This window comes from Rattus norvegicus, chromosome 9 (genome assembly GCF_021556685.1).
Source record: "Rattus norvegicus strain SHRSP/BbbUtx chromosome 9, alternate assembly SHRSP_T2T, whole genome shotgun sequence".
Taxonomy (NCBI): Eukaryota; Metazoa; Chordata; class Mammalia; order Rodentia; family Muridae; genus Rattus; species Rattus norvegicus.
In genome coordinates, this window is record NC_141542.1 from 113,265,187 (window position 1) to 113,281,703 (window position 16,517).

The following is a 16,517-nucleotide window of genomic DNA, read 5'->3' on the forward strand; positions in this document are numbered from 1 at the left end:
AACACCTAAGTGGGGCAGTTTGCAACCACCTGGGACTCCAGCTGGCGGGATCTCACACCCTCTACTGATCTTTGTAGGCAACTGAAAACACAAATAAGAACAAAAATGGATCTTGAATGCTTCTCTGGAAATTCTAGCAAGGGACCACAGTTACTTGTCTACTCTTGACCAAAGACTGCTCCTCCTATATTCTGGAGCATGTAGCTTCCAGAGAGATACCCATGGACCATCAAGGGAGGAAGCAGATACACCCGGAGCCAGCCAGATCAGCTGAACCAACACTGGCGATCGATGGGTTGACTGGCAGAAGTCACATGAAGTCACAGTCACATCCTTGTCCCTCTTCTCTTGCTAACAAATTTTGAGTTTCTATGAATCATGAGCTGTTGTAACTTCCAATTTATTCTTTACACCCACAGCAGCTTCAATCTCCTTGGTCCGCTGTATTCTTTCTTTGAGAAAGCAGAGCTCGGGTTATAAAGTCTGTGTTCTAGGCATCCTCTTTGTTGGCTTTCTAAGCAGTGGTATTTGAGCTGTAAGCTCTTACGTTCTGTGCAGTAACTGAAAAGCTTACGGTTTCCCGTGAAAATGGTAGGTTAGGTTGGCAGAAAGCTTGCTTTTTATGCCCTCTGAACTGCTGTCTCTACGAGTCCCATGCCACAATCTGATATAGAATGTTTTCATTTGATAATACCCATGTCTTACTATGTATTTCAGCAACCAATGATGCTTTATTAACTTTGTCTGGGAACCAGGTAAAAGTGGGCAAAACGTGCCTTAAGACACACTTGATATTAGGGATTGGATGCGCTGGAGACCATACATAAACACCTACAGGACAGGTAGCACTTTCAGTGAGGACAAGAAAGGATCAAAAAAGATCCCATCCATAAAAGGGTGGGTAAGCTTACTATCAACCATTGATAATAAACTGTGAAATTTACATCTGTGTTCCACATTGGCGTCTGCTTACCTTAGTATCTTCCTCGCTGGTTCTGTGAAGAAAGGGAGATCGGGTTGCCATTGCATAGGTGTTCATGCTTTTTCCAAGTGCACTGGCTGGGTTCGCTGAGGATAGAATTCCACCCCTGTTTTTATAAAGATATGTTTGCACACATATTTTCCTTTCTGAGAAAATCTCTTCGTCTCTCTCTGTGTCTGTGTGTGTGTGTGTGTGTGTGTGTGTGTGTGTGTGTGTGTGTGTGTGCGAGTGCATGCACTACATGTGCACAATGACCGCTATTGTGATTTAAGGTGATACAGATGCGTTGTGACTCTTTTTGCTCATGACTCGACCACTCGCTGTGACTTGTATTTTCCTGCATCATTGTGCAATGTTTTCTGGTACACAGCACTCTGCTCAAAGTGGGAAGGAAAGATGTGGTGACTAAATAGCTGAAGCTTTCACATCAGTCCCTCATAACACACGCCACACTCAAAGGGACTGTTCGTGTGTGTGTGTGTGTGTGTGTGTGTGTGTGTGTGTGTGTGTGTCTGCGTGTGTGCGCGCGCATGCACATGCATGCGTTATAGCAGTCTTCACTAGCCAGTTATTATTTTCTCTTTTTCATATGCAATAGTTTACCATATTCCTAAATCAAACTATTGACTTAGACTCACCTTAAGATATCAGGGCATTTTATCATGAAGGCATCAAAGCATGTTTCTGTGTAGATAGTCAAGCCGTTCAAAGATATGGTCTCCTCTGACAGTACCACACACACGTGTAACTCGTACTCACATTCGTGTACCGTTTTCCCCTGACAGTTGACTTCAAGCCTCGTGCCAGCATGGATACTGTCCACCATATGCTGCTGTTTGGATGCAATATGCCCTCGTCCACTGGAAGTTACTGGTAAGGACTGGTGGGCTTGCGTAGAAAACCTGTGCTTTTTTTGCAAATACCAGTTGTATTTATGTAAGGATTTTACAGATGATTAATAGGCAAATGACAGTGTTCCCGGACATCCCGTGGTTATCCTAATTATTTGGTTCTCTGTTCAGTCTCAGTCTTTGTCGCTGATTAAATGTTCCTACAAAGTTAATTTAGATTATTGATATTCTGACATCGGTTTTGGTTCAGTTCGTGTTTCCACCCAAAAAGCTTTGCAGTTCTGTTCAGTCAGGGTCCTTTGGTCCCATAGGCTGTGCTAAGCTATCTGTAGATATCATTTTATTCTCTCCAAAGCAAGTGTTTCTATGCAAGTTTCACAGACAGGAAGGCAGAAGCCCAGGTTTACTAACTTATTCAAGGGGTCAGCTGGGTGGAGCACAAGGCACGCCTTAAAATGTCTGATTCCAAAGTCCAAATGTTTTCAATTTGAACATCTGGTCCAGTGTTGATTTAAGTAACTGTTACAGTTCTGGGAATGATTCTAATCACGCTTTTGCGCTGTCTGTTGTGCCATGACCAATCCATATACCATTCTTAAATGCCTATTCTAGAACGGCAGAGGACAATGTGGCAGAAGTTCTAGGGTAAATATGCTTTCTACCCCCAGACACGTATTCTAGAACTATGTCTTGAAATTTCCCCTTTCCTTGTGTTCTTCAATGTTATTGAAGATCTGTGAAATCTGAAAAATACCAATATATTCTAAGCCCCCTGCTTTTCCCCGAGAGTTGGGACTATTGTCAAACATTTAGCAGTCCAGAATGACCGCCATGCTTTGCCGTACACCGTGAAGTGACGTGTTTTGACATCCTGCTCCTACAGAATCATGTAGGCCGATTTCTCAGTGTATCCTGATATTCATTGGTCTGATGTGAGACTTGCAGCAACTGCTTCCTAGTCATATTTATAATAGACAATTGCAATATGTATCTGAATCGGGAAAAGCGTGAGGTAATTAGTGGAAATCTCCACAGACCGAGTGCCATCAAAACCTTTGCTAATAGGCCCAAGTTATTTGATGTAACGGGCATAGCACATAGGACCCAACCTCACTTGACTAGGTTTACATAAAAATGGAGTCAGCAACTCACAATTAATACCCTTTGGTATCGACGTTAGAGCTTTATCTCTTTCATAAATTTTTGTAAATAAAAATTCTCGATTAAAAGATTGTTCTTTGTGGGGTGGTGGGGAAAGAAAAGAAATTAAAAGATTATTCTTTGACAGTCTTTTCTGAAACCTTATTCAACAAATCATATCCTTTATTTCGTATGCTTTAAAGATATTCCTTCTGCAACTAGCAATACAGTCTCTTGGTTTGCAGAGTGATTAAAATAGCTAGAAGGAATGTAAGCTATTCAACTGTGCTTGGGCTTCACCTTGCCTGGGAGGAATGATAAAACCCAACAGCACTTAAAAGCTACGAGGAGCCTAACTGCTACAAATTATATAACCGAAATTCTGTTCGTCGTTTTCATATCAGAGCAATATCAAAACAATCACATTCTTTTAGCACTTTAGACATTTATTGGTATTCCTAAATATACTGATTTTATTATATATATATATATATATATATATATATATATATATATATATATATACACACTTTATGTATACCAAATACTGCCAAGGGGTTTAAAGTTCATGGAGGTGGCCGTCAAAGGAAATGAGGGTGAAAGTGGAATTGTGGGATGATTCCTGTGTCTCTGTATTGTTGTTTTGCTAAAATTAACATTCGAAAGGCGACAGACAGAAGTATCGAGTTCACACCCTGATGCCCCATGTTGGCTACTGAACCTGTTGGCTTTATTGATTTTAGATTTGTGCCAGGTCAGTCATAAACCCCCCTTTCTGCTAATGTTCCATAACTCTGTAAGTGTGCGTTGCTTCTAGGAGCTGGCTGAGAAAGGCGTGACTGCCAGGGATCGGGGATGTGCGCAGAGAGGTTAGCTCACCTCAAGCACACATCTGCCGTGTGTTGTGGATGTGACGCTCCGCTGACTGACTAGAATTCCACGTAATGCTGAGTCCACATCATTTTAAATGTAATTTAAAATACTTGCCTGGTAGCCCATTCCCATTTAATCTATAGATTTGTAATAATTGGCCGTGTAGCCATAAAACAAGCAGAATAATTGACGCTATTATTCATCTTCTTCTAGCCAAGCCCAGAGTCTTCATTTGACGTTTGAACGTAGATGTAGGAGCTGTTCAATATGCAAAGTAGAAGGCACGCATTAAGTAAGGCTGCTGTACTACTCACTTTCGCTTTCCAGGCTCGCCTGGCATTCCACTTAAAGTTAATATAGATTCTTCTCTCCAGTATTTGGCAGGCCCCATTCCTCTCTTAAAAAAAAAAATTAGAATTCATGGTGCTTCACACGCGCCGAACACATCTAGGTTGCTTCAAAGGACCTCTTACCTCCCGCCCCCAACTGCTTCTCAAGTGCAGCAGGAGAGAGCCTGTGGATGCTGTCTCAACGTTTGCCTTCCTCTCCTCCCACCTCGAGCAGAAATATGCCAGCACCAAGGTTCTGTATTCTTTGAGTAACAAGATTTACCATATTCATTTTAGGTTGCGAATCTAGCGTTCACCTCTTCCAAAATAGAAGGCATTTAAGTAGACTCTCCAAATCCCACACAGATTTTTTTCAGTGGGATAGCTGTACTTGTTACTGATTCTTAATAATACCAGTAACTTGTTTACGGTCTAGGGAACTCTTCAGGGAGCACAAATCTATTTTGACAGTGTGTGAATGCCTAATATTCTCTCACCAGTCAAGCTTGGATTTCTTGTTTTCTCCGTGCTAGTCAAATTTCCTTCTGTCCACCCCTCCCCGATGCCTTTTTCACATGAGATTTTGCTTTCGTTGCCAGCTCATTGGCAAAAAGGCATGTGTCTTTAATAGAGGAAGTGTTTTTTCCCTGAAATTATGAAGTTATAACTCACCCCGCTGTCTTCAGGCAGCGCTTATAACACGGAGGCGAGGAGCTGCTCTGATGTTTCACCGCGGAGCTGCCCTCCTTTGCTTCTGTAATTGCCTCTTTCCTCTCTTCATTAAAATATATTTACAGTTATATTAAGTTTACATGAAAACAGTAGACACAGCATGAAGCAGTTTTCATTATGCAGTCATTTTAATTTTAAAGTTTTTTTCCCCCTTCCACACACATTCGAGTCTTTTGTGTCTCGTTCCAAATTAGCAGCTCACACTGCTAATGTGTCTAGTTAATTATATGCATGTGCACTTAAATTGCATACATTGATGTGAACCTTTTAATATACTGTGGGGTGGTCTCTTTATAGTTCAAGTGGGCCTGATGCTCAGTTCCAAATTAACATACCTCTGGAGGATTCGAAAGGGGACCAGCTGATGTGGCAGCCTCTCTGCTGACCCAGGAAGCAGTGATACCTGTCAAATACCTAATACCTCCGACTGCTGTCTGTTAGTGCAAAAGACAATTATCCACACCCAGGGACCAGTGGTGAGGGAGGGGGGAAGGCAGGAGCAAGGCAGGCAATGGTGTGATTTCCTGGACTGCGCGTGAGCTCCAGCATTTAGGCACAGCAGATCTGTCGGCTGAATTTGAACCTAAGCCAGTGCTGCTTGCCTTCTCTCCAGCCCCCCTTTTAGGGATGAAACAAAAAGGCAGCTTCTAACTCTTCCGGCTTTAAATGTACATAACCCTACAAATAACTAGCAAACAGGTGTGCCTTAGAAAATAAAGTTTTCATCGTTCCTTTCTATGAATGCATTATGGCATCTCCATACAGTATTTTAATCAGTAAGTAGTTATTCACCCTGGGTTTCAAGGTTTGAAAGAAAATCATTAATTTCTTCAATGATGAATTATTTGGCATTTACATTACAATAATTTTGAAATGCTTCTTTTTAAAGATTTATCTATTTTTATTTTATGTGGTATGCCTGTGTTCACTTACATGCATGTATATGTACCGTACACGGTGCCCCCAAAGCCAGGAGAGAGTATTGGATGCCCCGGGACTATTAATCAGAGGCCTGTGAACTGCCACATAGGTAATAGGAACCGAACTGAGATTCGCAGTAAGAGCAGAAAGGTCTATTCGCTGCCTCTGTGCCCTGGAGTGTTTTACATTAATATTATTCTAACTTTTTTAGAGTTTGTGATCGTAGGGCTCTACAGTTTCTGTTCCCCTGAGTGCTAGTTGTGATGCTCAAGCAACTTGGAGCAAATACTTTGAAGACAACTTGTACAACTTGTCTTCAAACTACTGGGTGAACTGGGGTGCTGATGTAGAGAAGAGTGGCCGCAGATGCTAATTACATGCTGCATATTGCAAGGAGATGAGGGGCGTTGTTTCAAAAGCTTGATAAATGTTTTGAATGTTCAAGGGGACACATATGTGCAACCCAATTTAAACCTTGAATATTTCATGGCACCACGCTAATATGAATATTTTTATTTTATTTGTGTATCAGTTAAATTGTTTCCTCCACCCAAAACACGATTATGATGAAAATACAAAGTAATATAAACTGGGGAAAGATACCAAGCTCTTAGGCATTAGAGTTAGTAGACTTTAAATGTATCACCAGCCATGTGCAGCGGTACGGTTGTCTGTGCGTAGCTGAAACTATTTTTAGCTCTTATAATTAATTTTTTATTTTAAAACTATTCCTAGTGACACTTATGACCAGCTCGACTTTAAAAATCAAAGAGGGCTGCTACAAGATGTTTGATGTTGTTTTTTTTTTAAACAAGGGAGAATCCCGGCTAACCAAGGCCTTCTCTGACTGTTCTAACTTAGCATCCTTCTCAAGCCAAAGCAGTAGAGTGCCTCACTGTCCTCTGAAGAATTAGCTTAAATCCTTTTCAACTGCTTCTATCTATTAGGTGCCTGCTGTGTCTCTGCAAATGCCACCGTCTCCACGGGGTTACAGATGCTGATGGGAGGGAAGAGAGAACATAGCCGGAGCATATGTGTGCCTGTGTGTAACACACTCCCCTGGGTTACTCATCTCCATGGCTTAGCCCAGTGCTGATGGTTCCGAGATAAGGCCACCGCTTTGCTGCTGGCCTCCTGGTCATCCCCACGGTTTGAGAGCAGGGCTTCCGCATGCTGCCCTTTGCAGCTTTTCAGTGTTTTCTGCAGTACTCTGTCTCTTCCTCCGTAAGAAAGTTCTAAAAATTCAACAAACCGAACATCCACCTCGGCATAACAAAAATAGCCAGCCTCCAAACCCCACACCGTCCTTCATTCTAGGCACCATATGATGTGCATTTAAGGGCAGGATTTTGTCACCAGTTTCTGCTGGACTAGAATGAACTGGCTTCCCTTTATTCATTGTGCATTTATATAGAAGAGGTCTCTACTCCTTGATGACCTTGAACTGATTTTTTTTTCCTCCAGCTCTCATGAGTGCTAGGATTAAACCATCTAGCCTTGATTATGTTATATAACAGATTGGACAGTTTGTTCTCTGAAAAGCTAGGCTAGATTTCTACCCAATTTAATATTGTAGATGACTTCTATTAGGATAGAAAACATATGACCTCTGGTTAAAATACAGCCGTTATCTGTCCTTAACTCTGAGTCAACAGCGATTATATTCCTTGTATCATAATCTTAGTCGTGTGTTTCAGGGTCGGTGGGAGGAGCTCCCTAGCATCTGTTGATTGCTAGTGCCGTGCTTATAAACATTATGACAGCTTCCACAACATACCTAACACACGAGGGGTTTGGGGTCTAGAGAGACGGTTACGCCGTTAAGAGCACTAGATGTTCTGGGGAAACCAGGTTCAATTACCAGCATGCACAGATCAGCTCCCAACTGTCAGTGGCTCCAGTTCCAAAGGATCAGACATTCTCTTCAGCATTGGCACAGAAAAAAACATGCTGGTTTTGATCATCCTTTCTAACAGGATGAATATCTGAGTCAAATGAATTAGTGACGTTATACTATAAGATATAATTATCGTGGGTTCCGGTATTGCCTCAGTAACTATCACAGACATTATTTAACTAGCTCAACCTGTATTGATGTTTCTTTATCCATTAAACGGAGCTTCTAACCCTGCCAGGTTGGCTATGAAAGAGGAAACTCTGAGCTATACCTACTGTGCGCAGTGTGCTCCCTTCCTAGAAGAGATGGGCCCTTTTGAGGTTGAGAATTCTGCTGTATACCCTCTGTTCTTACAAACATTTTTGCCCCTCTCGTTGGGATGGGGCATGTCAGGGCTAATTCCTATGATGTTGTTCGTCAAACCACTACCATACTTACTAAGTTTTCTGATTAGGTGTTCTTTGATTTACTGTGGGAATACATGACTCATGCTGGGGAACTCCTGAAGTTCCCCTTGGATTATCTGAATTTGCAGAAGTACGCTATTGGTTATAAATCACCAGTTAAAGATATCTGGATACTTGACTAGGACCAGTGCAATTTCGAAAGGTAATCATATCTTACCCACAGTATTTATTACATTGCATTTCTCACTAATAGTAAACTGTTAATTTTTTTGGTTGGGGTTGCTAGATAGCTAATGTAAGGCCTACCTGTATTGGTTTCCTTTCCTGTTCCTGGAATAAAATTCCCTTGCAAAAACAACTCAAGGGGAAAGGATTCATTTCAACTCACAAGTCAAGCAAACATGTGTCAGGGAGATCAAGGCGGCAGGTGCCGGTCACATCATGTCTATAATCAGAAGCAGAGAGTGCTAGATGCTAGCTCTCAGCTCCTTTTATCCATTTTCTATGTAATCCAGGATCCCTGCCCAGGACAGGGCACAAATGGTAGGTAAGATGACAACATCAAGTCACCTGATCAAAGTAACTCCTCACAGGTGTGCCCAGAGGCCGACTTACCCCACACAGTTGTGCATGGAAGCTGTTTCCAGGGTGATTCAGATCCTGTCAAATTGACAGTTAATATTAACCATCCCAAAGCCGCACAGGACCTGCAATGTGGGCTTTATCGTTTTAGCCAGAAGAGATGATAAGGTGTCACTGTGCGTCTCGCCCAAGCAACCTTAGATTTCAAGTAGCCTTTAGCGGAGTATAACCACTGAGAGCTTTCACGGTCACTCGGATAGATGATCCAACATGACGGGCTTGCTCTCTCCAGAGCTTGGCACAATCAGAAAGCCCTGTGGACGAGAGATGAAGAGGCTTCCACAGGGAAAACCCAGGAATCCAGAACCATCTTAATTTCAAATGTTAATTGTTGCCCTGCCCTTTAAGCTATGGAGGCCATTGTTTTATTTATAGGATATGAAACTCTTTTGTGCCACTAGGGTGTGTCATCCACAAAACTCATGTCTCCTGACATCCCACGTTACTGTCCTCATTTAGTTCACTCACGCATTTATTTTCAGTATCCTGATATCTTTCTGAGAGCCATCATTACTTAGTCATGTATTTAATTCATTTACACACACACACACACACGCACACACACACACACACACACACACACACACACACGAAAGGTGTTTTAATAAAGCCAAGATTTTAAAAAATTATTTTATGTGTGTGGGTATTTTGCATACATACATGTCTGTGCAAGCAGCACCTGTGTGCAGTACCCACAGAGGTAAGAAGAGAGTGTCAGGGCCTCTGGAACTGGACTTACAACAGTTATTAGCAGCCATGGGTGCTGGAGACCAAACTCAGGTCCTTGGGAAGAATAGTCAGTACGCTTGGCCACCGAGCCCTCTCTCCAGCCACAAGCTAAGATTTTTTTTTTAATTTTTATTTTGATGAGTGTGTGTGTGTGTGTGTGTGTGTGTGTGTGTGTCCGTGGCTGTGGAAGCCAGAAGAACTTGTCAGGTGCCCTCCAGCTGGAATCATGGGTGGTTGTGAACCCAATGTGTGTGTTAGGTTTTCTGGAAGAGCAGTGTGTGTCCTTATCCACTTAGTCAACTCTGTAGTTCCAAGATCCACTTTCCGGAGTTGTAATTCTATCAGATCTGACAAAGGTAGGATCTGAGATTGTGATTGCACCTGAGGTTTGACTTTAGAACTGCGTGTACACATTGCATCTCCAGGCACGATAGCGTCAATAACAGCTTATCTTCCCGAGATACTCTCTGTCTGTAAGTCAGTGTCATGACCTGTGATGAAGGACAGCGTGACAGCCAGCGCTGTCAGCTGGTGCCTAGCTGGGTCACCTTTGGACTCGCTCGAGCCCAGTGACTTAGTCAGGGTCAAGGTACAGCGGGTTTGCAGTACTCCTAAGACGGCGAGGAGAAGCGGGCACGTGATGACTCAAACCTGTTGGTGCTCAGATTTCGCTTTTATCGTAAATATTTAGTTCTTAGTTTATATGTGACAGTGCAGAGCCCTACTCAACTGAGTTATTTACATGTCTGAACGTGTAGAAGGAAAGAGGCGGACTGTATCACCCATTGCTAAGGCAGAATGGCGGGGGCTGCAAGTACCAGGCAGAAGGCATCGCCTCAAACCTCAGGTGCCTCCCCTTCCCCCACATCTGACAAAGATGGATGCTTAGGCGGATGTCTAGGATGGTCCTAGACATCACCATCAGGAATTGGTGATGAGGTCAGAGGAGGCTTCCCTGGGAAGGAAAACTAGAACTCAGCTGAGTGTTTACTTCAGAAGCACAGAGTTAGGAAGGAATCCCCCAGACAAAGAGAGCAGCGGAAATGAGAAGCGAGGAAATGCACAGAACCATGGCATGAGCAAAGGAGTTTCCTCTAGAAGTGTACCGAGATCTTGTGTGTTTTGCTGCAGTATCCAACATTTCAGTTTTCGTTTGTGGGAAGTATTTTGAGCCAGCAAATGGCATAAATGTATAGCTGGAAATATTTACTAAATGGATGTTCTCTGTTTTATGTCCATCTGCTTCCACATAGTCATACATTAAAAACTGACTTCCATATCATAGAAAACAATTATCTTAACACTGCCATCGCACTGACGTTAGGTACTCGTATATTTATGATCCTTGCTGAAAGGTATGACAACTCCCGCCCTAAGCTTTATGTTTGAGCAGCTCACAAGGAGTGAGGTATAAAGTCCATCACATCTGACAGCCTTGCTTCTTTAACTATTATACAAAGAAGCCAAGGAAACGTTTATAGTTTTGGGCACTGTCCAACACCCTAAGTCCTTTAACACATTTGGCATGGGGGAATCTCATAAACATTTGTTCCAAAACACAATTATCACATGGTAATGGTCCTTCATGTTTAGTGTATCACAGTTGATAAGAACAGTAAAAAACAACTAGTTGATGGGCTTTACAGTCATAGTCCCCCTGGAGCCTGATTTACAGAAGCAAGAACATTTGCTAAGCATAACACTTGGGGCTGCCTGGTGCTGGATCTCTCTTTTCTTAAAACTTGTTTATTTATTATATATGAGTACACTGTCACTGTCTTCAGAAACACTAGAAGAGGGCCCTGGATCCCATTATAGATAGATGGTTGTGAGCCACCATGTGGCCACTGGGATTTGAACTCAGGACCTCTAGAAGAGCAGTCAGTGCTCTTAACCACTGAGCCATCTCTCCAGCTCAGGTCTCTCACTCTTAATTCTGAAAGGTAGTAGCACTATCCGTCCGACACCCCTTTTCCACCTCCAGCACCATTTGTAGCAGGAACTGTGGCAAGAATTCCTGTCTCCAGGGGTTGGGGATTTAGCTCAGTGGTAGAGTGCTTGCCTAGCAAGCGCAAGGCCCTGGGTTCGGTCCCCAGCTCCGAAAAAAAAAGAAAAGAAAAGAAAAAAAAAGAATTCCTGACTCCGAGAGTGTGAAGGAGAGATGGACTTACTTCCTGTGTAGGTAACCTATGTGCTTCCAAGTCTGTAAACTCAGCCCCTAACCGGTTTAAGCCACCCCAGAAATCTGCCTTTCCAATCTCGCCAGACCACAGGTGGTGCATATTTTCTTTATGTCTGCCAACGAAGCTGTATTTGCCTTCGTTCTTGATAGTTTTCAACCTTTATGATCTGGTTTATTTCCTGCCTCTGACCTTGTTTGGCCCCAATTTTCCAAAACGCAAACGTAAACTCATTGTATTTTTAAAAAAATGTAGCCTGACCGTGTTTTAAACAAATCTAATACAAGAACGGAACAAACTGGGAGTTACTGTTAGAAACGATGCACTTTGCCATGGACTTATCATGTATTAAATTAGGTCTGCCAGAGGTCTTGACTATGCGAGTTACTGTACATGCATACATCACTACTAGAGCCCTGTCAAAGGGGTTTCCATATATGAGCTGCGGGACTCTCAAGGGATGATAGACACATCGAAGAAGCACAACTCTTAGGGGTGGTCCAGTGGGGGGGGGGGTCGTACATGGCTTTGTGCTTGAGGGCTCTCTGAGCCATATACGCCTATCCTCACTGGGTGACCGTTTTTATAAGCTGTTTCATTAAATAGTGCATTACAATGGATAGTGCCTTAATATGTAAAGAGCCTTCCACTTGTATCTCATTTGATTCACAGAGGAAAGTACCCTCCTCCCCCCGAATTTACAGAGAAAACTGAAACAGGAAACTAAATGATGACATGATTTATAAATGCAAGCCAGTGTTCAGTCCTTTTTAAAAGGTGTGTGTGTGTGTGTGTGTGTGTGTGTGTGTGTGTGTGTGTGTGTAGTGTAGACAGAAGCCCAAAGTGTGTGCACATGTTTTATTGATCCTCCTGAGGGCACACAGTTGTTGATAGGGCCAAAACTGTATTAACATCACCTCCCCAATCCCCAGAGAGCAAACATGGGTGACATTCTTGTCATCCTCTGTCTAGGGAGCCCCAGCATCAGCCTTGGCTTATGCACTGCCATGTTTGGCCTCATGACAGGCCATCCACCTGATTGCAGAGAATGCACTTCACATAGGACGTATCCAGGTCCAGGCTGAACATCCAAAACCTTCTTGCTTCACCTCCCTGTTCAGTGCTTTCTCCATTCAGAAATTTGCAGAAATTGCTCCAGCCTTCCTTGGGATCTTAAGCCTGAGAAGACAATAAATATATATCGGTGTGTCTGACTTTGAAATACCTGCCCAAATACGGGCACTGTTTGTGCATTTCATGGCCTCCGTAGTCATTGCAGCTCTTTTTTCTTTCAGGTTTTGTGATGAAGGAACCTGTACAGATAAAGCCAATATTCTATATGCCTGGGCAAGGAATGCTCCCCCCACCCGGCTCCCGAAAGGTTTGTTTGACATGTCTTGGATAGCCTAACTAGCTTTCATCGGCTTTTCAGAGTCCGTTCTAGCATATTGTTGCCGACGTCCCCGCATTGCAGTTTCTCAGTGAAAGTGCCGGCAGGTACCTGCTTGGTACTGAAAGGTAGTTGGGCTGCTTTTCCTCACGTCTTTGGTAAGTGGTTTGCCCTCTCAACAGTTTGGATCGCCTTTCGAAAATAATCGAGTATTCCTCAAGCCACCTTTTGGCCTGAGGCACTTCAGCTCTCAACAGCCCGAACATTTCGTGAGCCGAGAGAGCCCTAGACAGTAAATAAATTGCTGTTTCAGCATCAGACTTTTTTCATGTCCTGAGACCTGGGTATTTAATGTGATGCCAAGCCTAGAGCCTTCTGACTCTGCCTGAAAACTGTTGGTAGCTTCTGGTGTCTGAGAGAACTGTCAGACCCTCTCGTATTGCCTAAATGCTTCAGAATACCAAAGAAGGTGCATGATTCTGTTGCAGAAGGCATGTGCTGTGGTTCGAAGATGGTTTAAGGGTTCGTATGACCCAGTCTACTCTCCCTAGCTCATGTCCTCACCACTAATGGAACTCTACTTCTCATTGCTTCAAATCAGCCTGAAAATGGATGCTGCAGGTTTCATGTACCCACCAACAGGCCTGAGCATCCCGGAAGGTCTTTCCTAGATGTGTTATTTGCCTTCTCTCAGCCTGTGACTAGAGTGTCTGTGGATGTTAAACACATAGTTAACAAGCTCCATATAAACGGGAAGGCCGTCCACAGACACAGGGCTTTGTGATCTAGTTGGCAATTCCTTTCCTCTCTGTCACTTTCGAAGGCTCTTGTTGTCATATGGGAAAGAAAATAGCCACTCTAAGATACTCCTATGATTCTATCTCCTATAATCTGTTAGAAAATATAAACTTTTATGAATATTTATTAAACAAAAATAGAATCTTTTTTTTGTTGTTGTTCGCTAAATAGTCAACAGGAACAGAATTTTGTTCCTTTCAAAATGAGTGATCTGTTTGGCTAAAAGACTAGGAACCATTCTGGTTTATGTTGGGAGCTATGACTAGATTCTCTCTGAGTTTTGGTTAAATATTATGGCCAATGGAGTTTCTTTCATCTCCTCTATGCTGATTTTATATGGCATAAGTCATTTTATTTCCTGTGTATTTTATGACCAGTAGTCCAAAATTACCATTGTCACTCATTTAAGCATCAGTTTCTATATTGATAGTTTGCCGTGTTTTATGACAACTTAGGTGTTGGATTCAGAGTTGGAGGAGAAACTGGAAGCAAATACTTCGTCCTTCAAGTTCACTATGGCGATATCAGTGCTTTTCGAGGTGAGTTTAGAAATGTTAGAACTGAAGAAAATGTTCGCTACTTTTTTACTTAAATTAGTTTTGCAATTATCTGTGTAATAAAATGAAGAATTTCCCATAGACTCGGCCCAACAGGAAGAGAGATTTTAGTTGATTTCATTTGTAAGTAATGGAGGGATGGCTTTGTTTTGAAAAGTTATATCACAAGGCAAATATCCATCCCACTGTTTTCGGGTTTTTTGCTGACTTCCAGTGCGTTGTCTACCTGCTCACTTGTGTGCCTATCAGAAGAGTCACTAGGGCCCGTCACTACTGTTAGAGAGCATAGAAGTGACCTGCTGACTTATGTACTTTACTGTGAGCAAGCCACATAGGGAGAGGGAGAGGGAGAGGGAGAGGGAGAGGGAGAGGGAGAGGGAGAGGGAGAGGGAGAGGGAGAGGGAGGAGCCTCAAACTGCTGGGTTTCATATATAATCCACACCCACCACTGCCTGCGTTCCTCCATTGTCCACTGCACCAAGGCAAGGATCCCAGCCACGGCTTAACATGCTAAATACTCCTACACAAGTTGCTCTACCTGTGGTCTCTAGGAAAAAATGACTTACGTCTGTATGCATGTGGCACCTTCCAATAATAAATTTGATGGCCTATGGCTTAGGCAGGAAATAGGAGGTGGGACATCCGGAAGGCAGAAAGGATTCTGGGATAGTGCAAGGTAGGAGATTTGCCCTGGAAGATGTGATGAGACAGAACTATGGCACCTGAGCTCAGGTAACCAGCCACGTGGCAGAATGTAGATCAGAATAAATGGGTTATTTTAGGTTAGGATCTAGTCAGAGGAGAGCCTAATTATATGACCAAGGTACTTGTAAATAGATTTTGAGTCTGAGTCATTTCCAGGAGCATGGGGCTGGGAGGAACAACCAGATCTGCCTTCTACAGTGTTCAGTGTGCATTTCATTTAATTGCCCCTTCTCCTGTTATAGAACCATCAACATGATGAATGGGCCCCGTTTCCAAGGCAACCAAAATTGGTGCTTCTTATTTGCTCTGTGGCATGTAGCCAAACTCCAACTATGTTTTGAATTCATGTTCTTGGTTCCATGAGATTATAAATAGGAACAGAGTTCTCTTGGCCTTATTGGTCATTGTCCTGTCCTGTGCTGGTGTACACTTCCTCCAGAATCCTATAAAATGATCTGTCTCATAACTGCCTGACGTGCGTTTCCTTCTTCAACACATTTCATTTCCATCCAATTACAAGTCCTAGAAATCTGTCTGTTTTTCTGTGCCTATGAATAAATACACTCTGGGGCTACAGTTCTCTGCCTTCCTAAGGCTTCAGCCTTTTAATATAGTTCATCATATTATAATGACCCCAATAACATTAATTTGTTGCCACTTCATGACTGTAATTTTGCTACTGTTATGAATTGTAATGTAAATATCTGATATGTGACCCCTGTGAAAGGTCGTTCAACGCCCACTGCCCCCCCTCCAAGGGGTCATGACCCACAGCTTGAGAACCACCAGTCTAGATCCTTTCTTGAAAGAGCCCCACGTGGTGGCAAGACTGCAGATTGTCAGCCCTCAGAACCAGATCATTATCCTGTCTTCCTCTATTAAATTTCATTGTAAGAAATAGTTGTATGTAACTTAAAATTTTTAATTAGACATATCACCAGGTAAGCAGGAGCCTACAGACCAGTGTCCAAATCTGACTTACAAATACAATTTGCATTTATATTAGAAAGTAACTCCAGTTATGACAAAACAGCCTTTCATCTGTGCACCAGAACTTGATTTCAAGCTACCAGCCATGCAGACTGCTGAGACAAAGTTTTACCAAAAGCAGAGGAATAAAGTAATGTTTGTGTCTGAGGAACAGGGCCAGCGACCATTTGCTCTAGAATGCTGCGTTTGCCATCACCTGGACCTGCAGCGTCTGAGGCCGCCTGTGAAACTGAGGGAATTCTCGTTTTGGAAATAGCAAGCAAGCCATCCCTGAGTCCCACAGCCAGACCCGCTCGGCACACCCACGTACATACAAACCAGATTTTCTGTCCCTCTGGGAGACACTGAACTTTACTGTCAACATAATTCCTCCTAGATTTTTCTAGAGCTCCTG

General features: G+C 42.9%; 1 protein-coding gene across 10 annotated transcripts in view; it reads left to right on the top strand.

Moving 5' to 3' along the window:
* Nucleotides 1–16,517, top strand: part of Pam (peptidylglycine alpha-amidating monooxygenase) — a 150,159-nt gene that overhangs the window by 37,057 nt on the left and 96,585 nt on the right. For all 10 annotated transcript variants that reach the window (XM_087564780.1, XM_087564779.1, XM_087564781.1 and 7 more), the window contains 3 exon segments: nt 1,768–1,855; nt 12,979–13,064; nt 14,327–14,410. In XM_087564780.1, the coding sequence (XP_087420906.1) occupies nt 1,768–1,855; nt 12,979–13,064; nt 14,327–14,410 (258 nt within the window).